The sequence below is a fragment of the Vicia villosa genome, linkage group LG4 (assembly GCF_029867415.1).
Source record: "Vicia villosa cultivar HV-30 ecotype Madison, WI linkage group LG4, Vvil1.0, whole genome shotgun sequence".
NCBI classification, from domain to species: domain Eukaryota; kingdom Viridiplantae; phylum Streptophyta; class Magnoliopsida; order Fabales; family Fabaceae; genus Vicia; species Vicia villosa.
Window position 1 is genome coordinate 196,425,015 of NC_081183.1, and position 19,003 is coordinate 196,444,017.

A 19,003-nucleotide genomic window follows, 5' to 3' on the forward strand; every position below is an offset into this window, starting at 1 on the left:
TGTTTTCAAAAGTGTAATTCAAAGTTTATTCCGAAAGTATATTTTCAAGAAAAAAAAATGATGGTATGACTTATTAACACATAGATTTAATGTATTTGAGATGCGTCTAAAAATGTATTTCCGAGTGTTATAAGTAATTGCGTTAAACAATCCCCAAAACCTAAACTTTGTTGATATGAGCACGGTCTAAATTTAAAATCAATCCAATTATATTGGATATGAGTATGATGGTGTACTTAGTTTAGTGAGTTTTGTTGTTGCTGCTATTTTGTGTTACTCTTCTTTGGACTCGCTTTTGCTTAAAGTTTTTTTCAAACCTTGCAAGACTTGGAAGAGGGTTAATTTTATTTTGCTTTATTAGAATGAAGGAAGGATTCTACAATTGAATTCAGGGATGAAGATTTTTAAAAATTAACTGAATATAATAATTATTATTGTAAGAGTTAATACTTAAGATGAATCTTAATATTAAATTTAAAAAAAAAAAATCAGTTATATCAATTAAATGTCACATGATTTTTAAAAAAAAAAATTTAAAAATCCAACATGTGAAAGTAAAAAAAAAAAAAGAAGTTATTATGACATGTGAAATGTGTCTTTTATAGAAACTTCTTTCTAATTCGCCCCCAAATGGCAAATGACAAATTGAATATTAGTAAGATACCCGTGCTTCCGCACGGGTAAATTTATTTAATATTGAATAAAATTTTATTAAATACGTATAAATTAATACTGAATGGTTTAATTATAAATGAAAAATGATCATATAAATTCAATTATATTAAATAATCATATAAAAAAAATACTATAAGATGGAGATAATAAAAATGAAATATTAACATTTAAAAATAAAAATTATCTCTCAATTAATAGTAATTGTTGATTAAAATAAAATAGCTATTATGTTGATAATGACCCGTGAAATAAAAAAATTATTTGATGCGATATAAAATATATTTAAAAACAAATGTAAAATAAACAATAATCATGGAAATTTAATTGTATTGAATAATAATAAAAAATCGTGAGATGGAGAAAAAAACAAAAATAAAGATATTATCTCTCAAATAAAGACAATGATTGATTAAAATAAAATAGACATTATGTTGATAGTGACCCGTGAGATAATAAATAAATAGAGAAAAAATTAAAATGAAAGTAAGAAAGTGTGAAAAAAATGAGAGAAATTTGAAATTTTAATTAAGATAGAGAAAATGTGTAATGATCAATTAAAAAAATTAAATATTGAGTTGATAGTGACCCATGAAATAATTAAATATTTTTTGGGATAATATTTAAATTATCAATTATTAATATTTTTTGTGATAATAGATAAATGTAGAAAAATTAAAATGAAAGTAAGAAAGTATGGAAAATGAAATGCGAAAGAAATTTGAAATTTTTAGTAAGATTAAAATTTAAAAATAGATTATAATATTTTTTGTGATAATAAATAAATTAAGAAAAATTAAAATGAAAGTAAGAAAGTGTGGGAAAATGAAATGTAAAAGAAATTTGAAATTTGAAGAGAGAGAAGATGTGTGTTTGGGAGAAAAAGTTGAATCATAAACATGCAATGACACTTGGCAATAAAGTTGATTTTCATTGGACAATAGAAAAGTGGTTGGGTGATTTTGTTAGTTACTATTTTGTCCAATTTGTAGTGTAATGTTTTTTAGTGAGAAGGGTAATTTTGACAGTTTGGTCAATTTCTTAATAATAGATAGATAGTAGATTAACCATATCTTCAATGATTATTTAAACCTTTTTTTTAATTAAATGAACCTGGCATATTATTAGTGGAACCAATCTTTGCCGAGTGAACTGCAAACATTCAATTAAACTGCAAATGTCAATTGTGCTGCAAAATGGCCCTGTTGCCACTGCAAACATTAAAGTGCATATGCAAACTGTGTTGTAGAAATGACCTTGATGACAATGCAATTTTAATGCATAAGTGATGAACATTGATAAACCTTTTTTTGTTGTTGGGATGAAGATGAACACTGATTAAATACATGATCGGTATTCCGCATAATTATACATTTGAGCATCATCTAAAAGCACTAGTGGAGACTTAGACCTTGATAGAATCATACTTTTCACCCAGTATACCGCCCTTCTGTTTTTGAAATTGAATGTACCTCAGGGTGCTAGCAAAGAAAGCATCTGAAACTGGAAGAACCGATGCAGAGTCGCTCTGCATCTCAGTCTTGATTAATTCTATAAGCCCCTGAATAGTAGCACTAGTAATCTGTGGATTTCCTTTCTCAAAATAGTATATGTACCTGGAACATAACTATCCGTCAATAAAAAAGCCATGAAAATAGTACACCAAACAGTTAATAGCTGAAGGTGACTGACTTGTTCAGTATTTCAACAAAAAGCGTAACTGGGCCGCTGCTACCCCTGGCTACATTGGCCATTTGCTGAGCAGCATTTGCAATCCTCAAAGCACGCTTGAGGCAAAGCAGCACCCTGTAATCAAACTGTCAACAACCCATCTCCAAAAGAAAAACCACAAGACAAGAAAAGTTGCAACTCATAAGCCCCTGCATCAATGGTGCAGACGTGCAGTGACATTACATTTGATAAATAATACAATAATGCTTCATGAACCCCACTGCTATATTGAGTATAGGACATAATCATTTCAAAAAACACGATAGGAATCAATGCATGAAATCAATCAAATCATCCCAATGAAACCAACTTGAGTATTTAATATCATACCTTTCTCCATCCTTAATACCATCTTGATCATCAACCCAAAAGAGATGTGAGCATGCATAAACAGCTCGACACTGATCAGGTTTCTTCAAAAGCTTTGCTGAATACTGCAAAAGGATAGAATGTCATATAAGGTTGTGGCATTGATACATTAAAAAGCTGAATAACATCAGCCACAAACCATTTGTCTAACGGCTGTGATCCTGAGAAAATTCATCATACAACTTTAATTTATAATGAATTTTTTATCCACATGCATGACAGATTAGTGAAGGGAATGGGTTACGGGAGGTGTAACATTTCAATATAGTCATTTATTATTATTCTGACAAGCTCAGTTTGAAAGAGGAGAATTTGAATAATGCCCTAATGTTCCCTTCCCCATAAAAAATGCTTGACACCCCCCACCCCAAATGGTGGTTTACTTTGGGAAAAAAACATTGGGTTTTGCATTTTTTAAAAACGTGTTACTATTCATGTGAAGTTGAATAAAATAATAAGAGTGAAGGTTATTATTCATGTGAAGTCGAATAAAATAATAAAAGTGAAGGACATTTATCCTTTTTAAAAAATAATAGCATTTCTCTTCTTGTTCTCTATTCAACCAAATGCAGAGAAAGAGATAAAAACATTTATCTCTCTTCTATTCCTCTCATTTCTTTTATTCCAATCAAAACATCAATAACCTATATTTCTCACATTTGTTTCTATTCACACACTCTTTCTCTCTTCTCATTATCATCTCACAACCAAACACACCTTTATAGAAAGAGGGGAGAGAAAGGAAAAAAAGTAATCAGTAACATACCCCTGTGGCCTTGTGTGTTAATGTATCCCTGTTCTCAACGCCAAAGATGTTCATTCTCTGGAGAGTCCCAATAATTAAATGTATTGCAGTTACCTGGGCTTTAGAGTCCTAAATCATTATAAATGGAGATTAGAAAAGGCCACCTTGGTTACAAAGAAAAACATTAAAACGTAAAAGGATGTCCTTGTTAGCAAGTACCGAAATTTCTTCTTCATATAATACAAATGCCTGAGTGAAAAATTCATAAGCAACGGGCTCAAGGTCACAATCATTAGCAGCCTGATAATCAAAGAAAATAGGTATTTAGTAAGTCACTAAAACAATGGTGCAAAATGACTGACTTTATCTTAATTGGGATAAAGAAACCATAATAATGTCGTGAAAACAATAAAGTTAATAGTAGTGTGATTGTGGGAAGAGCATAAACATTGTGCCTGTCGCAAATAGGCATCTTGAACTTTTCCCTCGTCCCAGTTAACCCATAACCCCTACTACAGTTAACAGAAGAGTTTATTGCAACAATATGATAGGTTAGTAGTGAATTGAGAGGTAAGTAAAAAGACTTGGTTTGTTGTGCTTAGTGAGAAGAAATAAACTAGGCATGTGAACTATATATAGAATATGGCTTGAGAAGGAGATGGAGGAAATTATTGAGTTTAGAATTGGGAGTCTGGATCTATCGAAAATCCAGGAGTTTGTCTGTTCTTATTATTCATTCTTTTTAATCTTTGTATTGATCCTCAGGTTTCTAGGAGAAAAGGGTCCTTGATAACTAGCTTTTAAGGGGAGGGTTCTGGAAGTGCTTAGATACTTATCAGTTATAACGATATTAGAAGTTTAAATTTGGAGACAAGTGAAAGTTCAAGTTGCATATTTGAGAGTCCAGATATCTGTATTAGAAAATATATGAAAATATGGAACTATCAGTAGATAAACTCCTTTCTCAAGCGTAATGCTTGCCCAAGCCTTTTCCAAAATATTACATGCTTCCATGTGTTCCCTTTCACTCCCTTCATAACTACCAGCCTCGTACCATTTTCCATGATTACACCATCATACTTCCCAATCCCAGTTACCACTTGTCCGCACATTCAGTTATTTTGCTGTCCATTTTGAGTGGGTACTTTTAATATTCCTCACCATTTTCTTCTAACGGTGGGTTTATTAATTTGCAAAGGGCACAAAATTTTAAGCGGTTGCATGCTCTTTTCCCAGCATTAATAGCAAAGTGCGAAAAACCATAAAAATTATTTCTCTACTCATACTAAAGAGCTAAGGCCTCAATCTCATGGGGGAGAAAAGTATGCCCATAAAATATGTTTTGGGTGGCAAACACAAAGAATCAGTTTTCAAGCCCTAACTTAATATGTAGTCCCATTTTATTTGCACTGTGATGATTGTTTGAGAGTGAAGGGAAAGCGAAAGAAATTTGACCATTTAAGTTTGCAAGTTCGAGCATACCTCAGCACAGTGCAGATACAATCTCAGGGCCAGTTCAGGCGATGATACAGAAGATAGAACTTCAATGGTCTGCATCAAAATACTGTTATTATTCCATCACACGATGATGACGATGATATATGGCGCAAAAAACATATATCAGATATGACTTAGTGTACTACACAGTATGCCGAAAAATTTGATAAAAATAAACGTTTCAAGATAGTTCAATGAAGAATGTTTTAAAGTTGTAAGTATGGACTTGTGAAGCGAAACTAAATTACTCTTGAAGATCAAAGTACATTTTTAATTCACCTCATTTAAAATCTGAAATATTTTTCTGGGTGTTGCAGGTTCTTCTTCTCCTGTTATGTCTCCATCTTGGCCTTGCAATTGCCTGATCAACTGCAGTAAAGCATGATTCAAAATGGAAAAACAAGACAGAAATAGCTGAATACTTTACACATAATATGTGAATCCACTTAGATAGGGAGGCGTACAATTTATGTAATAATTAATATGATGACATATTATTTGTCACAATAAAAGTCACCACAAGGTTATTTGAGATTTGACCATTTAATCATAAATATAAAACCTTGAGGCTCTAAAGTTGAAGTCATTGGCTCATTGCCATTGTACAACATTTTGCAAATGTGTACAAAATGCTTTCACAAGCTTAACTTAAGGGGCTGATTAAAAAAATCATCTATAATAGATTGATGTATTTATTATGGAATATGGACCTGGCAGAGCTGGCAGCCCTATCCAAATGATTCACAATGTAGAGTTCTGCTTAAGAAGCATGCTAAATATAATAAACAATGAAGACATCGAAAGTATAGTATAAAAAAGGAAGAAAGATACCTTAAGTGCAGAAAATATAAGAGAAGGAATAGTGAAAGGTAGGCGCTTCGGTCCTCCACTCATAATATGTTTCTTTACCGTACATATTATCTGAAGTAAAGTGGGTCACAAGTTAGGTGTAGGAGTTGATAGAGAAACACCTAAGAACTCAATAAGACTCTTAATAAACTTGTTATTACCTTGAACATTTCCTCAGGGTCATTATTATGAAGCATGTTTATGAGGCGAGCAACAGAATTTTGTTCCTCGCTAAAATCTTCCTCATCGATCTATGGGTAAGATTAGAAAAAGTATTAAAATTGGGTTGAGGTTGAGCAAATAACATGCTTGTTCAAGAAATACACAGATATATATTTAAGAAGTTTGGTTTGGTCAAATAAAGAATTTTCAAGATACATTTGAAAATGTACAGGTTACACGTATAGAAATTGTACCTTACAAGCCAAAGATAAAAAACAACGATAGTATCAGGCATACCTCGTCTTTAGAAGTTCCATCCAAATCCGTTATAAGCCCTTTTATTAATTCAAATAAAACTTCAACCTACAAAAGCACGTAGAATATTGTTATATAGAGATAAAATATATATGATTAACCAACAGCAAGGTAATGTACCTTATCGGCAGTGGATATGTAAGTGTTATTCTTCATAATGCTTTGGATGATAACCAGAGCCATGACTTTATTTGTCACATTATCAAGATGATCCATTACATGAGGATAATTAGAAAGTGTCAGTGCAGTCACAACATCATTGTATTTATCAAGTGGGGCGCTTAAAAGTGCAACAACTTGCTTTGTTGCTCTATTGTCATCAAGCTTTGGTTTTCCAGACAGCTTCTTGACACATGATCCCTGCATTAATTTCATAAAAGAGGCAGCTTAGCTACAAATTGAAAATCCTATTCACACAATATCATATGAAAATAGCAGATCAAGAAGATGCTGTCAGTGATGTTTGAAAAATAACATACCAGTACTAGATCCACATAATCAAGTCGGTCTGGATGAACACGGAGAGTAAATGTAAGAAGAGATACATGTAAAGCTATTGCACCCACAATAGGCATGTCAACCTGTGCTTCTATCACCTGCAGTCAAATGCAGGTTCCGGTCTTGGCTTACAAATCCACAGCCCACATAATAAAAAGCATAATTAGCATGCACAAAGAAAAGACACTGTTCTTTTCTCTCCAACTTTTCTCTTTTATTTGGTGGGTTGGTCCAAGTGGGAAATGGTCTAGTCCTATTAAAATCAAAGGACTATAATGTGACGCCATTCCTTTTAAGTTGTTGTTTAAAGATGATTTATACATACCAGGACAGTCAATAAATTGCAACTTATAATGGAATTATTTGTTTTTCTTACAATACCCTTAACTATATTGTCTCATCTCATTGATTTCTCTCTCAGCAATAAATAATGAATTTTGAACGACAACTAAATAGGAACAATTTTTTCCAACAAATGTGGCAGTTAAAAAAGAACAGAGGAAGAACTTTGAAACAAGAAAAAAGAAATATTAGTACAGAAACCATGCTTCATGAATTCTAGAGGTACCATTTTATCTTTTGGTTCAAAGGAATTGCTGCAAAACATTAATCACAGAAGGGGAAAAAATCCATTGGAGAAAGTTTGTAGCTATATCAGGATATCTTTCTCTTAGTTCTCACAGAGCAAGTTTGTGTAAAAGTTTTAAACACAAGAAAATGCAGCTTACCTTGCTTATTGCAGTACTTAATTTGGTGAATGCTTCCACTTGCAAAAATTCGGGCAATACCTGAGACAAATTATATCAATAAACTATTGGAGCTTAACTTATGACAAAGGTGCACAAGACTTACTTCAGAACTTGAGGCAGCATAATTTGACAACCTGTCCATTAACTGAGCTAACACTGTTTTGATGTCAACTGTGGGCTGCAAATACAATTCAGAAAGTCAGAGCAGAGCAAATGTTTCAACATTAAGAAAGAAAGAAAAAAAGAACATTGCACTGCCTTCCCTCTTCACTTATCCCCACATACATATTCTAAAGGAATGTCGCGTGAATGACCACTGAATCCAGTGAAATTCTTTTATCATGCAAGGAAACCCACCACTGGTGGAGCACATTAAAGAAATAAAAAATAAACGAGGATTGTTTAGGATTGAGAATTTTAAATTTTCGGATAAATAGACGTGATAAAAGAAATTTCCTCCATTAAGATTACAAACAGCAACAAAGTTTTCACTCCTCGCACACAAGGTTGACCGGTCACCGCTAGAATGTCTTTTCGAATTACAAACACATAAAGGGTCATTTATTTCCAATATAAGCATTTTGCTCACCTGCAATTGAGGGCAAGCACCTAAGAGTGTCTCAAGTGTCTGCAAGTGGTATTCATCTGGAAAAACCTGAATTATGCACTCCATAAGATAAAATTGGGCAAGCTCATCTTTACAGTTAACAACCTGCTCAAGCAAACTTAGACCGTTGAGAGCCATTGTAAAATTAAGGTTAACAATAAGAGGTAAAGATGTACTTTTTGAGGAGAAAAAATACTTTAATAGACCTGCTCAAGAACACTTGGAAGGACGGTTTCTTTGTACATCTCAAGGTCCACGCCATCTATCTGACTCAGAACGTGGAGATTTTTCCCTACCTAATAATGAGACAAGAAAAATGTGTAACTTATCTGTACAAAGGTATAGCACACGGCTTCATAAGGGGATAGTGTCATATTTTTGTATTACAAGATCGCGAAGCTCGTTCCTTTCTTTATCCTTCTTTTCTTTTATCCGACCAGGTCCCTGCAGACCAGAAAGCCCAATTGAAGTCCTGAGCTCAGGAGCACCAAAGATTAAGCATGATTCACAAGCACCATAACACCTGCATGGCCAGAAATCATGTTTTCATGATTTATTTTTACCTCTATGGCTATGGCATGCAAGTACTGTGGTGCTATGCATCTTGTAAGACAAGATAAGAGTGAAAGAAGCTCAAAGAACCTGATGTTGTAATCGAACCCAGAGCTTGTTCATTTCTGAAAAATTCTCTAGAACAAATTCAACTGCATCCTTCACACTGCCATAGTCCCTGCAGGCAAAAGCATCCATACTCAGTACTCATTCATTTAATTCTTGCTTGCCAAAATATAAAATTTTCCACATTCAAAATTGAAACTTAAGACATAGTTACATGTATGATGTAGGAGGGGAAGTATTCTAAATCAAATGTTATTATTTCAACAACTGTATAAGTAAATTAGAAATATAGACTAACACGATATATTCAAAAACTACTGATGCATTACAACCAAGTAAAAATGGTCTCACCCTTCTTCGTATTCAGAACCAATATCAGGCAACTTGTCTCTACTAACTTGAGAAAGGTAACTCCTCAAAAACAGACCACGAATCGGATGCTGAACACTGCGACACATTTCCACCAGGTCTTTAAGAACGTCCCTCACAGGAGTATCCTTACATCTGAGGTAAACGGATCCTACCGTGCAAAGAAGATACCTGATAGTAAATTAACAGCAATAGCATCACATTCATTCAGAAACACAATGATAGGGTCTTTTAAACCAAAAATAATAATGACTCGACAAGTTTACTCTAGAAGGATCCTTTAGGCATATTATATTAGTTTATTTAGTAGCACGACTATAGGGTGGTTGATGTAGCGATCTTACTCTGTATGTGTGTCAACTTGTATAAGCAGTGTATGGTCTCACAATTATAAACAATGAATAATATTATCAATTTCATTTCTTTTAGTTCTAGCTCCTCTCTCTAACCCTACTCAAATTGGGTTGTAGATCACACAATCGAGCATCCTTTTCATCTAAGCCAATCAGAAATAACCGCAAGACTATAGTTAAATGGCATGACTATTCAATTTCAATTAAGAAGCACAACCAATGTTTAAAAGTATCAAAAATGAATGTTGATTGAGAAAAAACTACTTACAGTCTCGGTAATATATTCCCTGCATGTTGAACAAGCTCATACAGATCAACTACTGAAACTCCGTGTCTACTTTCGTCTTTAAAGAAAATCTCCAACCTCCGTAGCTCATCGAAGGCTCTCATATCTTAAGCAAAACAAAAATAAAAACACAAAATACATATGAACAACAATTGAATCAAACCTAATCAAGAGAGAGAGCAAAATGTAGTAAATGAATAAGCGAAGAAGAATTATACACAGTTCATAATATTTATGAGGTGAAAGCCTAGAAGTTCGAAGTTCAGAAAGCATCATCGCTGAGTATTTGAGTGAATCTCTGAGATTGTTATCATCCTGAAAATGCAATTCGATTCAATTCAATTCAATTCAATTCATGGAAGAAATGAAAGTAAGTAACAATAGCTATAACTAGAAGAAGTACCAGAGCGCGATGCATGAAGTATGCGTTATGTTGAATAGCGGCGATCCCTTCGGCGAGCCATTTCTCTTCGTCGTGGATGTCTTTTGCAATCATTTCTGATGGAATTGGTGAGATCGGTCGGAGAAGACGCCACGAGAAGAGGTTAGGGTTTCAAAGCATGAACAGTTGAATTGAATGTATGGAGAAGATCGTTGACGTGACGCCGTTTGAATCACGGGTGGGCCGTGGGTGGGTGAATGAAGTGGTAAAAACGAAGGCCACCACCCAACAACGTGACACGCCAACTAGCGACAAAAGTGATTAACTTGTTTTTGGTGAAAGTAAAACTACTCTAAGTGCATTCATCAATGAGACATTTTTCTTTAAGATATTTTTAAGAAATTCATATAAAAAAAATTGTTTGAAGATAGGGATTAAATTTTATTAAAGTTTTAAAAAATATCACGTAAAATTATAAATTTCTAATAAAAAAATATTCTTGTGAGGGGTAATGTTTTGTATTAGAACTATAATCGGTGTTGATTGTTGATGTAGGATTCTGAAAGCGGTGATATTGATTTTCGATATAGTAGTGTGGGGTTGACTTACAAAGTTAGCACTACAACATGCAAGTCGGTTACAAAGTCTAAGATGAGTGTAGTGAAAAAATAGAGATCATAAAGTGTATATTAAATCCTATGTATGTTGATATGCATGATTGGGCCATCGCATTGGATCTTTCGCCGGCCCAGAACAATTATCCCCAAGGCTTGACGGATGTATACTAGCCGAAAAATCTTTCAAAGTTGTGGTTGGTCCTTAGCTACCACGTCTGACCTTAGTGAGAAGCAGAAAGTTTGTAGAGCAGTTACAAAATTAATGAGGAACAAGCGCATCAAATGTTTTCTCATCATTGAAACGTCTCTTCGGTTTTTTCAAAAGCATGGCTTTAGGCCTGCAGGTTAGGGCATGTCGTTTTTCCCTAGGGCATCCGAGTGCACTCGAGTTTGTTTGCATTCCCTCAGTGAAATATGATGGTTGATTTGTAACTTCATTTTCCTCGTTGATCTAGTCAATTGATCGTTATCCTCTATACAAAGGCCTCTTGACTTTTGAGAGAGCTTCCGTCATTTCTTAGAGTCAGTTTCCATTTACAAGAGTAATTTTTTCCCTTATCAAGAGCATTTCTTTGAGCTTTTGACTTTCCCATTACAAATTTTTCCATTCCACATTTAACCTTCACTTTCTTCGTCAGACTCCACTCCTTCTAGGTACCCTTCTTGACTTGAGCTTATTTCATAACTTTTAGTATTTTATAACATTTAACCTTATCTCATTTTATCGTCACAAAAAGGCAATATCCTTGTATATTACCACGGTTAATTTAGTCAACCGTGGTGTAAAGTCCAATCATTTCATCACGGTTCATCTTGTCAACCGTGATGAAAAGTGATATTTTTTATTATATAAGCGAAAGTATCTCCCACTCAGTACATAACAAATGTTTCTCTCAAAAGAAAATCCTCACATTTCACTCTTCTATCTCTAAAGAAAACCCTAACATTCATGTCACTCATCACACATATTGCAACTTTCAGATTCGTCTTCTCGAATCGCTACCTTCAGGTTCGTTCATTATTTATGTTTCGATTTCGTTTATGTTTCTTGTTAAAATGGTTTCTCGTTTTTTTCATTTGGTGAATATTCCATGTAATACTGTTAATGTCATGGTGTTTATTAATTTATTTATTTTGACTTATAGGGAAAGTAAATGAAGAAAATCATCCTAACAAAACGCATACTTTTGTTATGGTACATATGGTTTATGTTGCTATGAAAAACAATACAAGAAGTATGAAGCTATTATATAAACTTTGTTCACCTTGTATTTCTTTTTCATAGCATTATAAACTAGATGAACTTCATCATTGATTCCAGTTCCACGATTATTTTCAACAAAAGGTGTGTTCTTGAAACATTTTATTATTTCTTGTGTTGTTGTAATATTGTTGTGTATGATGTGCGTTGCTTATAAAAGGTATATTTTTTGATGTTGTGGTATGTTATTCTTCTGTTATTGATAAATGTTGATGTATGTTATTGTTGTTGATTAATGTTCTCAGTAAAAGAATGAAACATTGTTAAGTCACAAGAAAGAGACTATCTTATGACTTAGCAATATTTTGTTCTTTAAATTTTTATGAAGATTGACAGAAGACCAAGTTGATTTTATTACATTGTACGTAGATTTTTTTTCCACTAACCCTTCACTAAAAATATATTCACTTAAATTGACATAGAAACTTATGATTTGAAAATTAAGTTGTATTTGTTTAAGGTGTTTTTTAAGAATAGTTTAATTTTCAGATTATATACTTTTTCATCAATTTGAATGGTTGTATTTCTTTAGTGATGTGCATGAAAAAACAAGCAATTTACATAATATATAATAAACTTTGGGTACTTTCCACAACGGTTATCTATTGTAATCGTGATGAAATGTTATTTATATTCCAAACTGCTGCTGGGTTTTGAACTCAGTACCTATATATAAGGAAGAAGCCTAAAATTTCATCAAGACTTAGCGCTCTATTTATGGTCGGGATTCGAGTGATGCTGAGATTAAGGATCATCTAGAAAGTGGAGCTAAAATGAAAGGTGTTGGTTGGCTGAAGCCCTTCAAAAAATTTTGGGTTGATGAGATACCTATGAAAAAAGTCACACTGGTGGAGCTAGCTAATGTAAACAAATATAGTTGGGTGGACTCCAAAACATTGGGAACCTTTTCTATTTCAAGTGATCCAGCGATCGTGACTACGACTAATAACGAAGTTGATCTCCATTCTAACTAGTTTGTTCTCCCTATAAATCAGGAAAAGGGATATGTTGTTGTTTAGAGGAGTGCTTCATTCCTTTCTATGAATGTTTGTTCACCCAGATGAACCTACGGTTGCCCTTATCCAAGTTTAAAGTTGAGTTGTTGAAGTTTTTGAAGGCTGCTCCCACGCAGCTTCATCCTGGTGCTTGAGCTATTGTAAAGGCGCTCAAATTTTAGGCCAAGTATCGGTCTTGGCAACCCTCTTGTCGACTGTTCTTCCATTTTTTCGTCATAATACACACCTCTAGGTATAATGTCCGGGATCAAGGGCTTATCGTGATACGCCAAAAATTTCCCCTGTTTAGTCCTTTCTGAGTAGGACGATTTCCTAGGGCGCTTCGTGTTGGTGAAGCCCTGTACTCCGGGATCCCACTTCATGTTATGTCGAGTTCATATAGGATATTCTCATTCTTTCACGGATAGGTTCCAAAAAATATTGAATTTGAGACCATTTCAATCGTGAACCTTATACATATGTCGTTCAATTAGATTCTCCCACTTTTGACAAAGTAATGATGAACAAAGATCTTGAGACTTTTTACTAGAGTCTCGGCAATGAGGAGGGATCTGGGCCTATTAAGGTTAAGCCTTATCAATAGAGGAAACGTGGCATTGATACTCACATTATCATGGTGCGCCTAGTAGTCTGGAGAGGAAAGATTTTTAGTGTGGGTGGAGTCATCCTCTTGTAATTTTTTTATATGGGTGTTTGATATTTGCAAATAAAATGGATTCTAAAATGAATTTTCTAAGGAAGGTCTAAGTTATTGCTAAAGAGCGGGGAGGCTCAAGGTGTTAATGTCGCTCATTTGACTCGGGTCGTCACTCATCCTCCTATCATTCCTAGCATACTTGTCATTGTTAGGGTTTCCTTGACCACCCTTGGCCCTAACCAGCCTTCTTTCAGGGATGCTGCTGTGATTGCTAAGGACTGAGATCGGTCCCTTCCTACTAATACAAAAAGGGAGCGGGACCTGGATCAAATCCCCTCTTAGAGGAATATTTAGTTAAACGAACTCGGTTGTCCAGGGGTGCCACTTCTGGGTCGACCACTTCTCTTCTCAAGATGTCGACTATTCTAACTTCTGGGATTCACGCACTCCTCGGGAGGTCGTTGTTGTGATGTATGAAGAGGATTTTTTTGCCTAACTTCAGAATCTTCTTGAAGTAGAGAAGATAAAGAATTTTTCATAAATCATTTTTTACAATTATCAACTACTTCTCTATTTACCCTGGTAACACACATGTTAGTTCATTTCACTTCACATCTTCCCTTCACAAATTACAATAAACAATAAGTTAAGATTTGTCGCCTATCACAAATTCTAAGTTTCACCGTTGACCATCTCTATATCATTCATTATGTTGTTCCATTCATCACCATTACTTTACTAACCTCTGATTGTCGTCTTTATGTTTCATATTTTATTGAATAATTTTCTATCTCTTTTTATCTCTATTTTTTCATCTTATAAAATGCATTAAGATTTTATTTTAATGTATTTTTAATTTTATAAAACTTATTTTTAAAATGGTAGTATTACATATTCAAATTATCATTATTTTAAATATAATGTATAAATTTATTTAATTTCAAGATGCATGTATTTGTGTTTGATGATAAACTATCATCATTTTAAATATGTTATACCAATTTACTGAATATTGATATATTGTATAAATTTATTTACTTTAACATAAAGTTGTTTGAAAATTGAACATGTTATAAAAATTTACTATGTTGAATATACTGGATAAACTTATCTAATTTAATTTAGAGTTGTTAGAAAATAGAGAGGATGAAATAATTTATTTGAAAATGAGCCGAATTATATGACACTCCTATTTGGTGGAACAAGGGATCAGTAAGTTTAGCACTTAGTGATGAGTAAGTTTACGTGTACTTCCAATCTCAAATATTAGACAAAAAGTGATTCTAGAAATTATTATAAAATTAAATTTGATGTGTATTGTTCTTCTTCAACCAATTTATTCAAAGGCATGCACAAATTACTTTTCATGCAATTCAATTCTCTTTCAATCAATTCACAACTCAACTCAATTCACTTTAGACAGAACCAACCTATACATACTTTCATAACCAGTTTTCGTTATCACATAATCAATGAACTGACACAGACCACATCAGTGAAATAATAAATGAATAAAAAGTTTGTATTTTTTCACATTATGTACAAGACATTCTCCCAATTCCACTGCTGGGATCAGGTATAGTAGTAAAACGTACATCAATAATCAATCATGTTGACAAAATAATATGTGTATCTCATTCTGTGCCACAATGATCTATATAGATGTTTTTCTGTTCAGAAAAAATAATGCAGAGTTCTTTCAATATTGCAGAACACTGGCTTCTAAAAAAGCTAACTCTACGGCCTACAAAAAAAATTCCATATGAATCAAAATGGAACTGTGTATGGCAAAGCATACATTTCAATCTCAGGCATATATTGAGCCCTAGGAGGCCATACGGATTTTGAACACTGGATGGCATCATCAATCTTCTGTTTCTTCGAGACAGACTCTGTTCTAAATAACCAATCTTCATCAACTGAATCAAAACAATCATACTTTATCGGCGGAATGTTGAGTAAGGAGTTATATAAAGATTCCATCCTTCGACTTTCTTTGTCAACTGTTTCATTTGCTGTTGGAGCATCAACAGGAACCAAATTCTTCAATGGCTTGGAAGGAGCATCAACAGGAACCGAATTACTCAATGCTTTGCAAACATTGGAAGCAGAATTTACATTGAGCTGATTAAGGGTCTCATCTTTACTCAATGGTGGTCTGCAAACTTTGGAAGCAGAACTTACATTGAGCTGACAAGGGGTCTCATCTTTCCTCAATGGTGGCCTGCAAACTTTGGAAGCAGAACTTGCATTGAACTGACTTGGGGTCTCATCTTTCCTCAATGGTGGTCTGCAAACCTTGGGGGCAGAATTTCCAGGGAGAAGGGTTTCAACTTTTTTTAATGGTGGTCTGCAAACTTGGGAAGCAGAATTTCCAGAGAGGAGGGTTTCAACTTTTTTCTGTGTTGGTCTACAAACTTGGGAGGAAGAATGAGTTTCAACTTTTTTCTGAGGTGGTCTGCAAACTTGGGAGGAAGAATGAGTTTCAACTTTTTTCAGTAGTGGCCTGCTAACTTGGGGAGCAGAAATTCCAGCTAGCTCATTTGGGGTCTCAACTTTCTTCAATGGTAGTCTGCAAGACGCAGAATTTACAGGGAGTTGATTTGTGTTCTCAACTTTTGTGACACCCTGCAGTGGCCGTTGAACTCTTCTTGTTTCCTGAGTAATTGAATCTGAAATTCCAACACTTCTTGAAGATGAACCCAATTGAAACACTTGCTTAACTTCTTCAGGTTCTGTATGTTTCCTCAATGGAAGTCGAATTCTAATGCCAGTTCCTGTTTCACATAAAAATACACATTAGATATTTTTCAACATAAGTTGAACAATGTAATGTACCAATCTTAAAGCTATCTCACCATGATCTTTACTAGATAACAAGGTGTCCCTCTTCCTCTTGCTGCTTTGAGAGCTGTCAGATGAGGAAGGCTCTTGAGGAGAAGAGACGGGCTTGTCAAGTTCCTCTGTAATATCACTCTTCTCAACATGTTCATTTTCATAATATTGACCCTTTTGCAACTTCCCATTGTCTTTTGGTTTCTTTACTTCATCTGCAAGCTTGAGCTTTGAGTCCTTTTTAGTTTCTTCTTTCTCCCTTTTCCTTTTCTCCTTCCTCTCCCTCTTCTTCTCCTTCCTCAACTTCCTCTCCTCCTTAGTCTCATTCCTATCCTTCTTGTCCTTTTTCTCCGTCCTGTCCTTATTGGGCTTCTCCGTATCCAATTGGATCTTTAAAGCACCATAACAAGATTTTCAAATAGAGGATAGGGAATACTAAAGAAGCAAACATTGTAAATGCAAGCATTTCAATCTTGCTTCAAGACCAGATAGCGAAAAAAATCAAGTAATCAAATCTCTTAAGTATCATGCCACAATATTGTAACAGAAGATCAAGAACTACCTACATAAAAACAATGACTATCCATGTCAAGAATTACTACCTACATAAGACTAACACTACCGATGTCATATACTCAAATCGAGCTTAATCAGTCACATAAATCCAAAATGACCTACACCCTAACATAAAAACACACGCCTAGCAATAATTTTGGTTCAAGATTTGAGAAAATTTACTTTATTTTGTTGTTAGAAAATTTATTTCATTTTAATTAAAATTAAAATTACAAACGTCAGAAACCCCCACCAAGAGATCATTTTAAAAGAACTGCATGGGTTTATCAAACCCTAATGTGTTATCTTATGCATTATATTTTTATTGAAAACCCAATTAACAAATTACGACAGAAAACCCTAATTTTATTGAAAATCCCATTTTACAAACTACAAAAGAAAACCCTAATTAATATAATCCAGATCTATTCAATAGAAATTCACAAGTTTCGGTTCAAGAATCGAAGATCGTTGTAACGAATCGAAACCCAATTTTAAACATTCTTGATGAGATTTATTAATACTAATCACGACCATCAATCATTATCAGAAATCAAGAAAACCCTACCGATCAATCATGTTATTACATCATCATAAAACAAAAACAAAGAATGAAAATCACACCAAGAAGTTGAGCACAAACGCAAAATCGAAACAGGCTCAACCAACCTTAATCGATTCTTCGATCAAGGTATCGGTATTCCTCAAATACCCCGGAGGTGGGAAAGAGAAGCATCGAGACATGTTCGATGAAAGAGTGTGTCTTCGATTGAAGAATCTGATTGATTTCAAGAAGAAGCAAGAAAACCCTAAGATAGATCTGTGGCGGCGATAAAAGGGGGCAGAGCAGAGAGATAGAGAGAGAAAACCCTAAGATCTGAATGGCATATGACAAATGAGAAAAAGCTAGGGTAAAGCGTTGTATTTATAGCCAAACTAACCGACTCTCAGCATCAATTACGCGTATTTCTCCTTTTCTGCTATTACCATATTACCCTCATATATATTCTCAAATCTTTTTTATTTAAGATGTAGATTTTATATTTTAAAATCTTCATTAAAAAATGATTCGAATTTAAAATTTGTAAGAAAATATTAATTTTCTTCTTATAGCCGAAAAATAATATTTTAAGAAAGACTATCAAATAAAAATAAATATTTTATTTCTTTTTTTTGAAAGGCATAAATATTTTATTTCTATATTTATATTGAGATTCATCATTATCATTTAAATAGATTATTTTAATAAAAAACAAAATAAAAATTAAATAATTTTAACAAATCAATGGTTGAGATTCACTGATATATTGTGAAACTTATTTTATATTCCAAATAAATTCATTTATATTTTTGTTGTAACTATATATACAATTTATTTGGTAACTAGTATAAAATCAATGATTTAGAATGATAGTTTTCTTTTTGTTATGAAAACGTTGAACTTTTATAAAGATTTTTAAATTTAATTTTATTGTTTAGTTAAATTATTTTATTTCTAATATATTTTTTAGATTTATTTAAATAATGTAAGGGATACAAATTTTAATTAAATAATTTAATCTTTTAAAATAAGAATAAAGTTTTACAATTTTGACTATTTTTATCAATATTTTATTATGAAAAATCAGATGTCTTGATTCCATATTAACAATAGTATATAAGAAAGATAGTAAAATATAAGTATTATTATGTTTTTTTCTTTAAATTTAATTTTATCTTTTATTTAAACTCGTTTGTTTCCAATTTTATTATATTAAATATAATTAAAACATTGATTTGATTTTAATTTAAAATTTGTCCAACTCCTTAAATTTTACATCAAATCAAATATTTTAAATTAGTTTTAATTGACCAGCAAATCTAGTTAATCATGATACAAT

The 19,003-nt window shown here is 33.2% G+C and overlaps 2 protein-coding genes across 2 annotated transcripts; both read right to left on the reverse strand.

The window, feature by feature from the left end:
• Nucleotides 1-1,915: 1,915 nt before the first annotated feature.
• LOC131596685 (vacuolar protein sorting-associated protein 35B-like) lies at nt 1,916-10,551 on the reverse strand. The gene is made up of 22 exons (XM_058869413.1): nt 10,224-10,551; nt 10,039-10,135; nt 9,803-9,926; nt 9,164-9,352; nt 8,837-8,924; nt 8,582-8,638; nt 8,401-8,490; nt 8,177-8,299; nt 7,691-7,765; nt 7,567-7,626; nt 6,820-6,936; nt 6,461-6,700; nt 6,323-6,388; nt 6,025-6,114; nt 5,846-5,935; nt 5,294-5,383; nt 5,000-5,068; nt 3,737-3,817; nt 3,539-3,646; nt 2,734-2,837; nt 2,365-2,478; nt 1,916-2,288 (listed from the first exon to the last, which is right to left on the reverse strand). Exons 1-22 carry the CDS (start codon nt 10,314-10,316, stop codon nt 2,078-2,080), a joined length of 2,376 nt encoding a protein of 791 aa, XP_058725396.1. The 5' UTR covers nt 10,317-10,551; the 3' UTR covers nt 1,916-2,077.
• A 4,678-nt stretch (nt 10,552-15,229) lies between these two features.
• LOC131596686 (uncharacterized) lies at nt 15,230-18,022 on the reverse strand. The gene is made up of 3 exons (XM_058869414.1): nt 17,793-18,022; nt 16,592-16,958; nt 15,230-16,510 (listed from the first exon to the last, which is right to left on the reverse strand). Exons 1-3 carry the CDS (start codon nt 17,865-17,867, stop codon nt 15,501-15,503), a joined length of 1,452 nt encoding a protein of 483 aa, XP_058725397.1. The 5' UTR covers nt 17,868-18,022; the 3' UTR covers nt 15,230-15,500.
• Between the last annotated feature and the right edge of the window lie 981 nt (nt 18,023-19,003).

Excerpts from the sequence above, each read along its gene's own strand:
- LOC131596685 (XM_058869413.1), bottom strand. The coding sequence starts at position 10,316 with ATGATTGCAAAAGACATCCACGACGAAGAGAAATGGCTCGCCGAAGGG. Across the intron at positions 6,389-6,460 it reads ACATATCCACTGCCGATAAG|GTTGAAGTTTTATTTGAATT; the intron begins GTACATTACCTT and ends GTGCTTTTGTAG. Across the intron at positions 5,384-5,845 it reads TTATATTTTCTGCACTTAAG|TTGATCAGGCAATTGCAAGG; the intron begins GTATCTTTCTTC and ends GCTTTACTGCAG.
- LOC131596686 (XM_058869414.1), bottom strand. The coding sequence starts at position 17,867 with ATGTCTCGATGCTTCTCTTTCCCACCTCCGGGGTATTTGAGGAATACC. Across the intron at positions 16,959-17,792 it reads TGATCGAAGAATCGATTAAG|ATCCAATTGGATACGGAGAA; the intron begins GTTGGTTGAGCC and ends GGTGCTTTAAAG. Across the intron at positions 16,511-16,591 it reads GTTATCTAGTAAAGATCATG|GAACTGGCATTAGAATTCGA; the intron begins GTGAGATAGCTT and ends TATGTGAAACAG.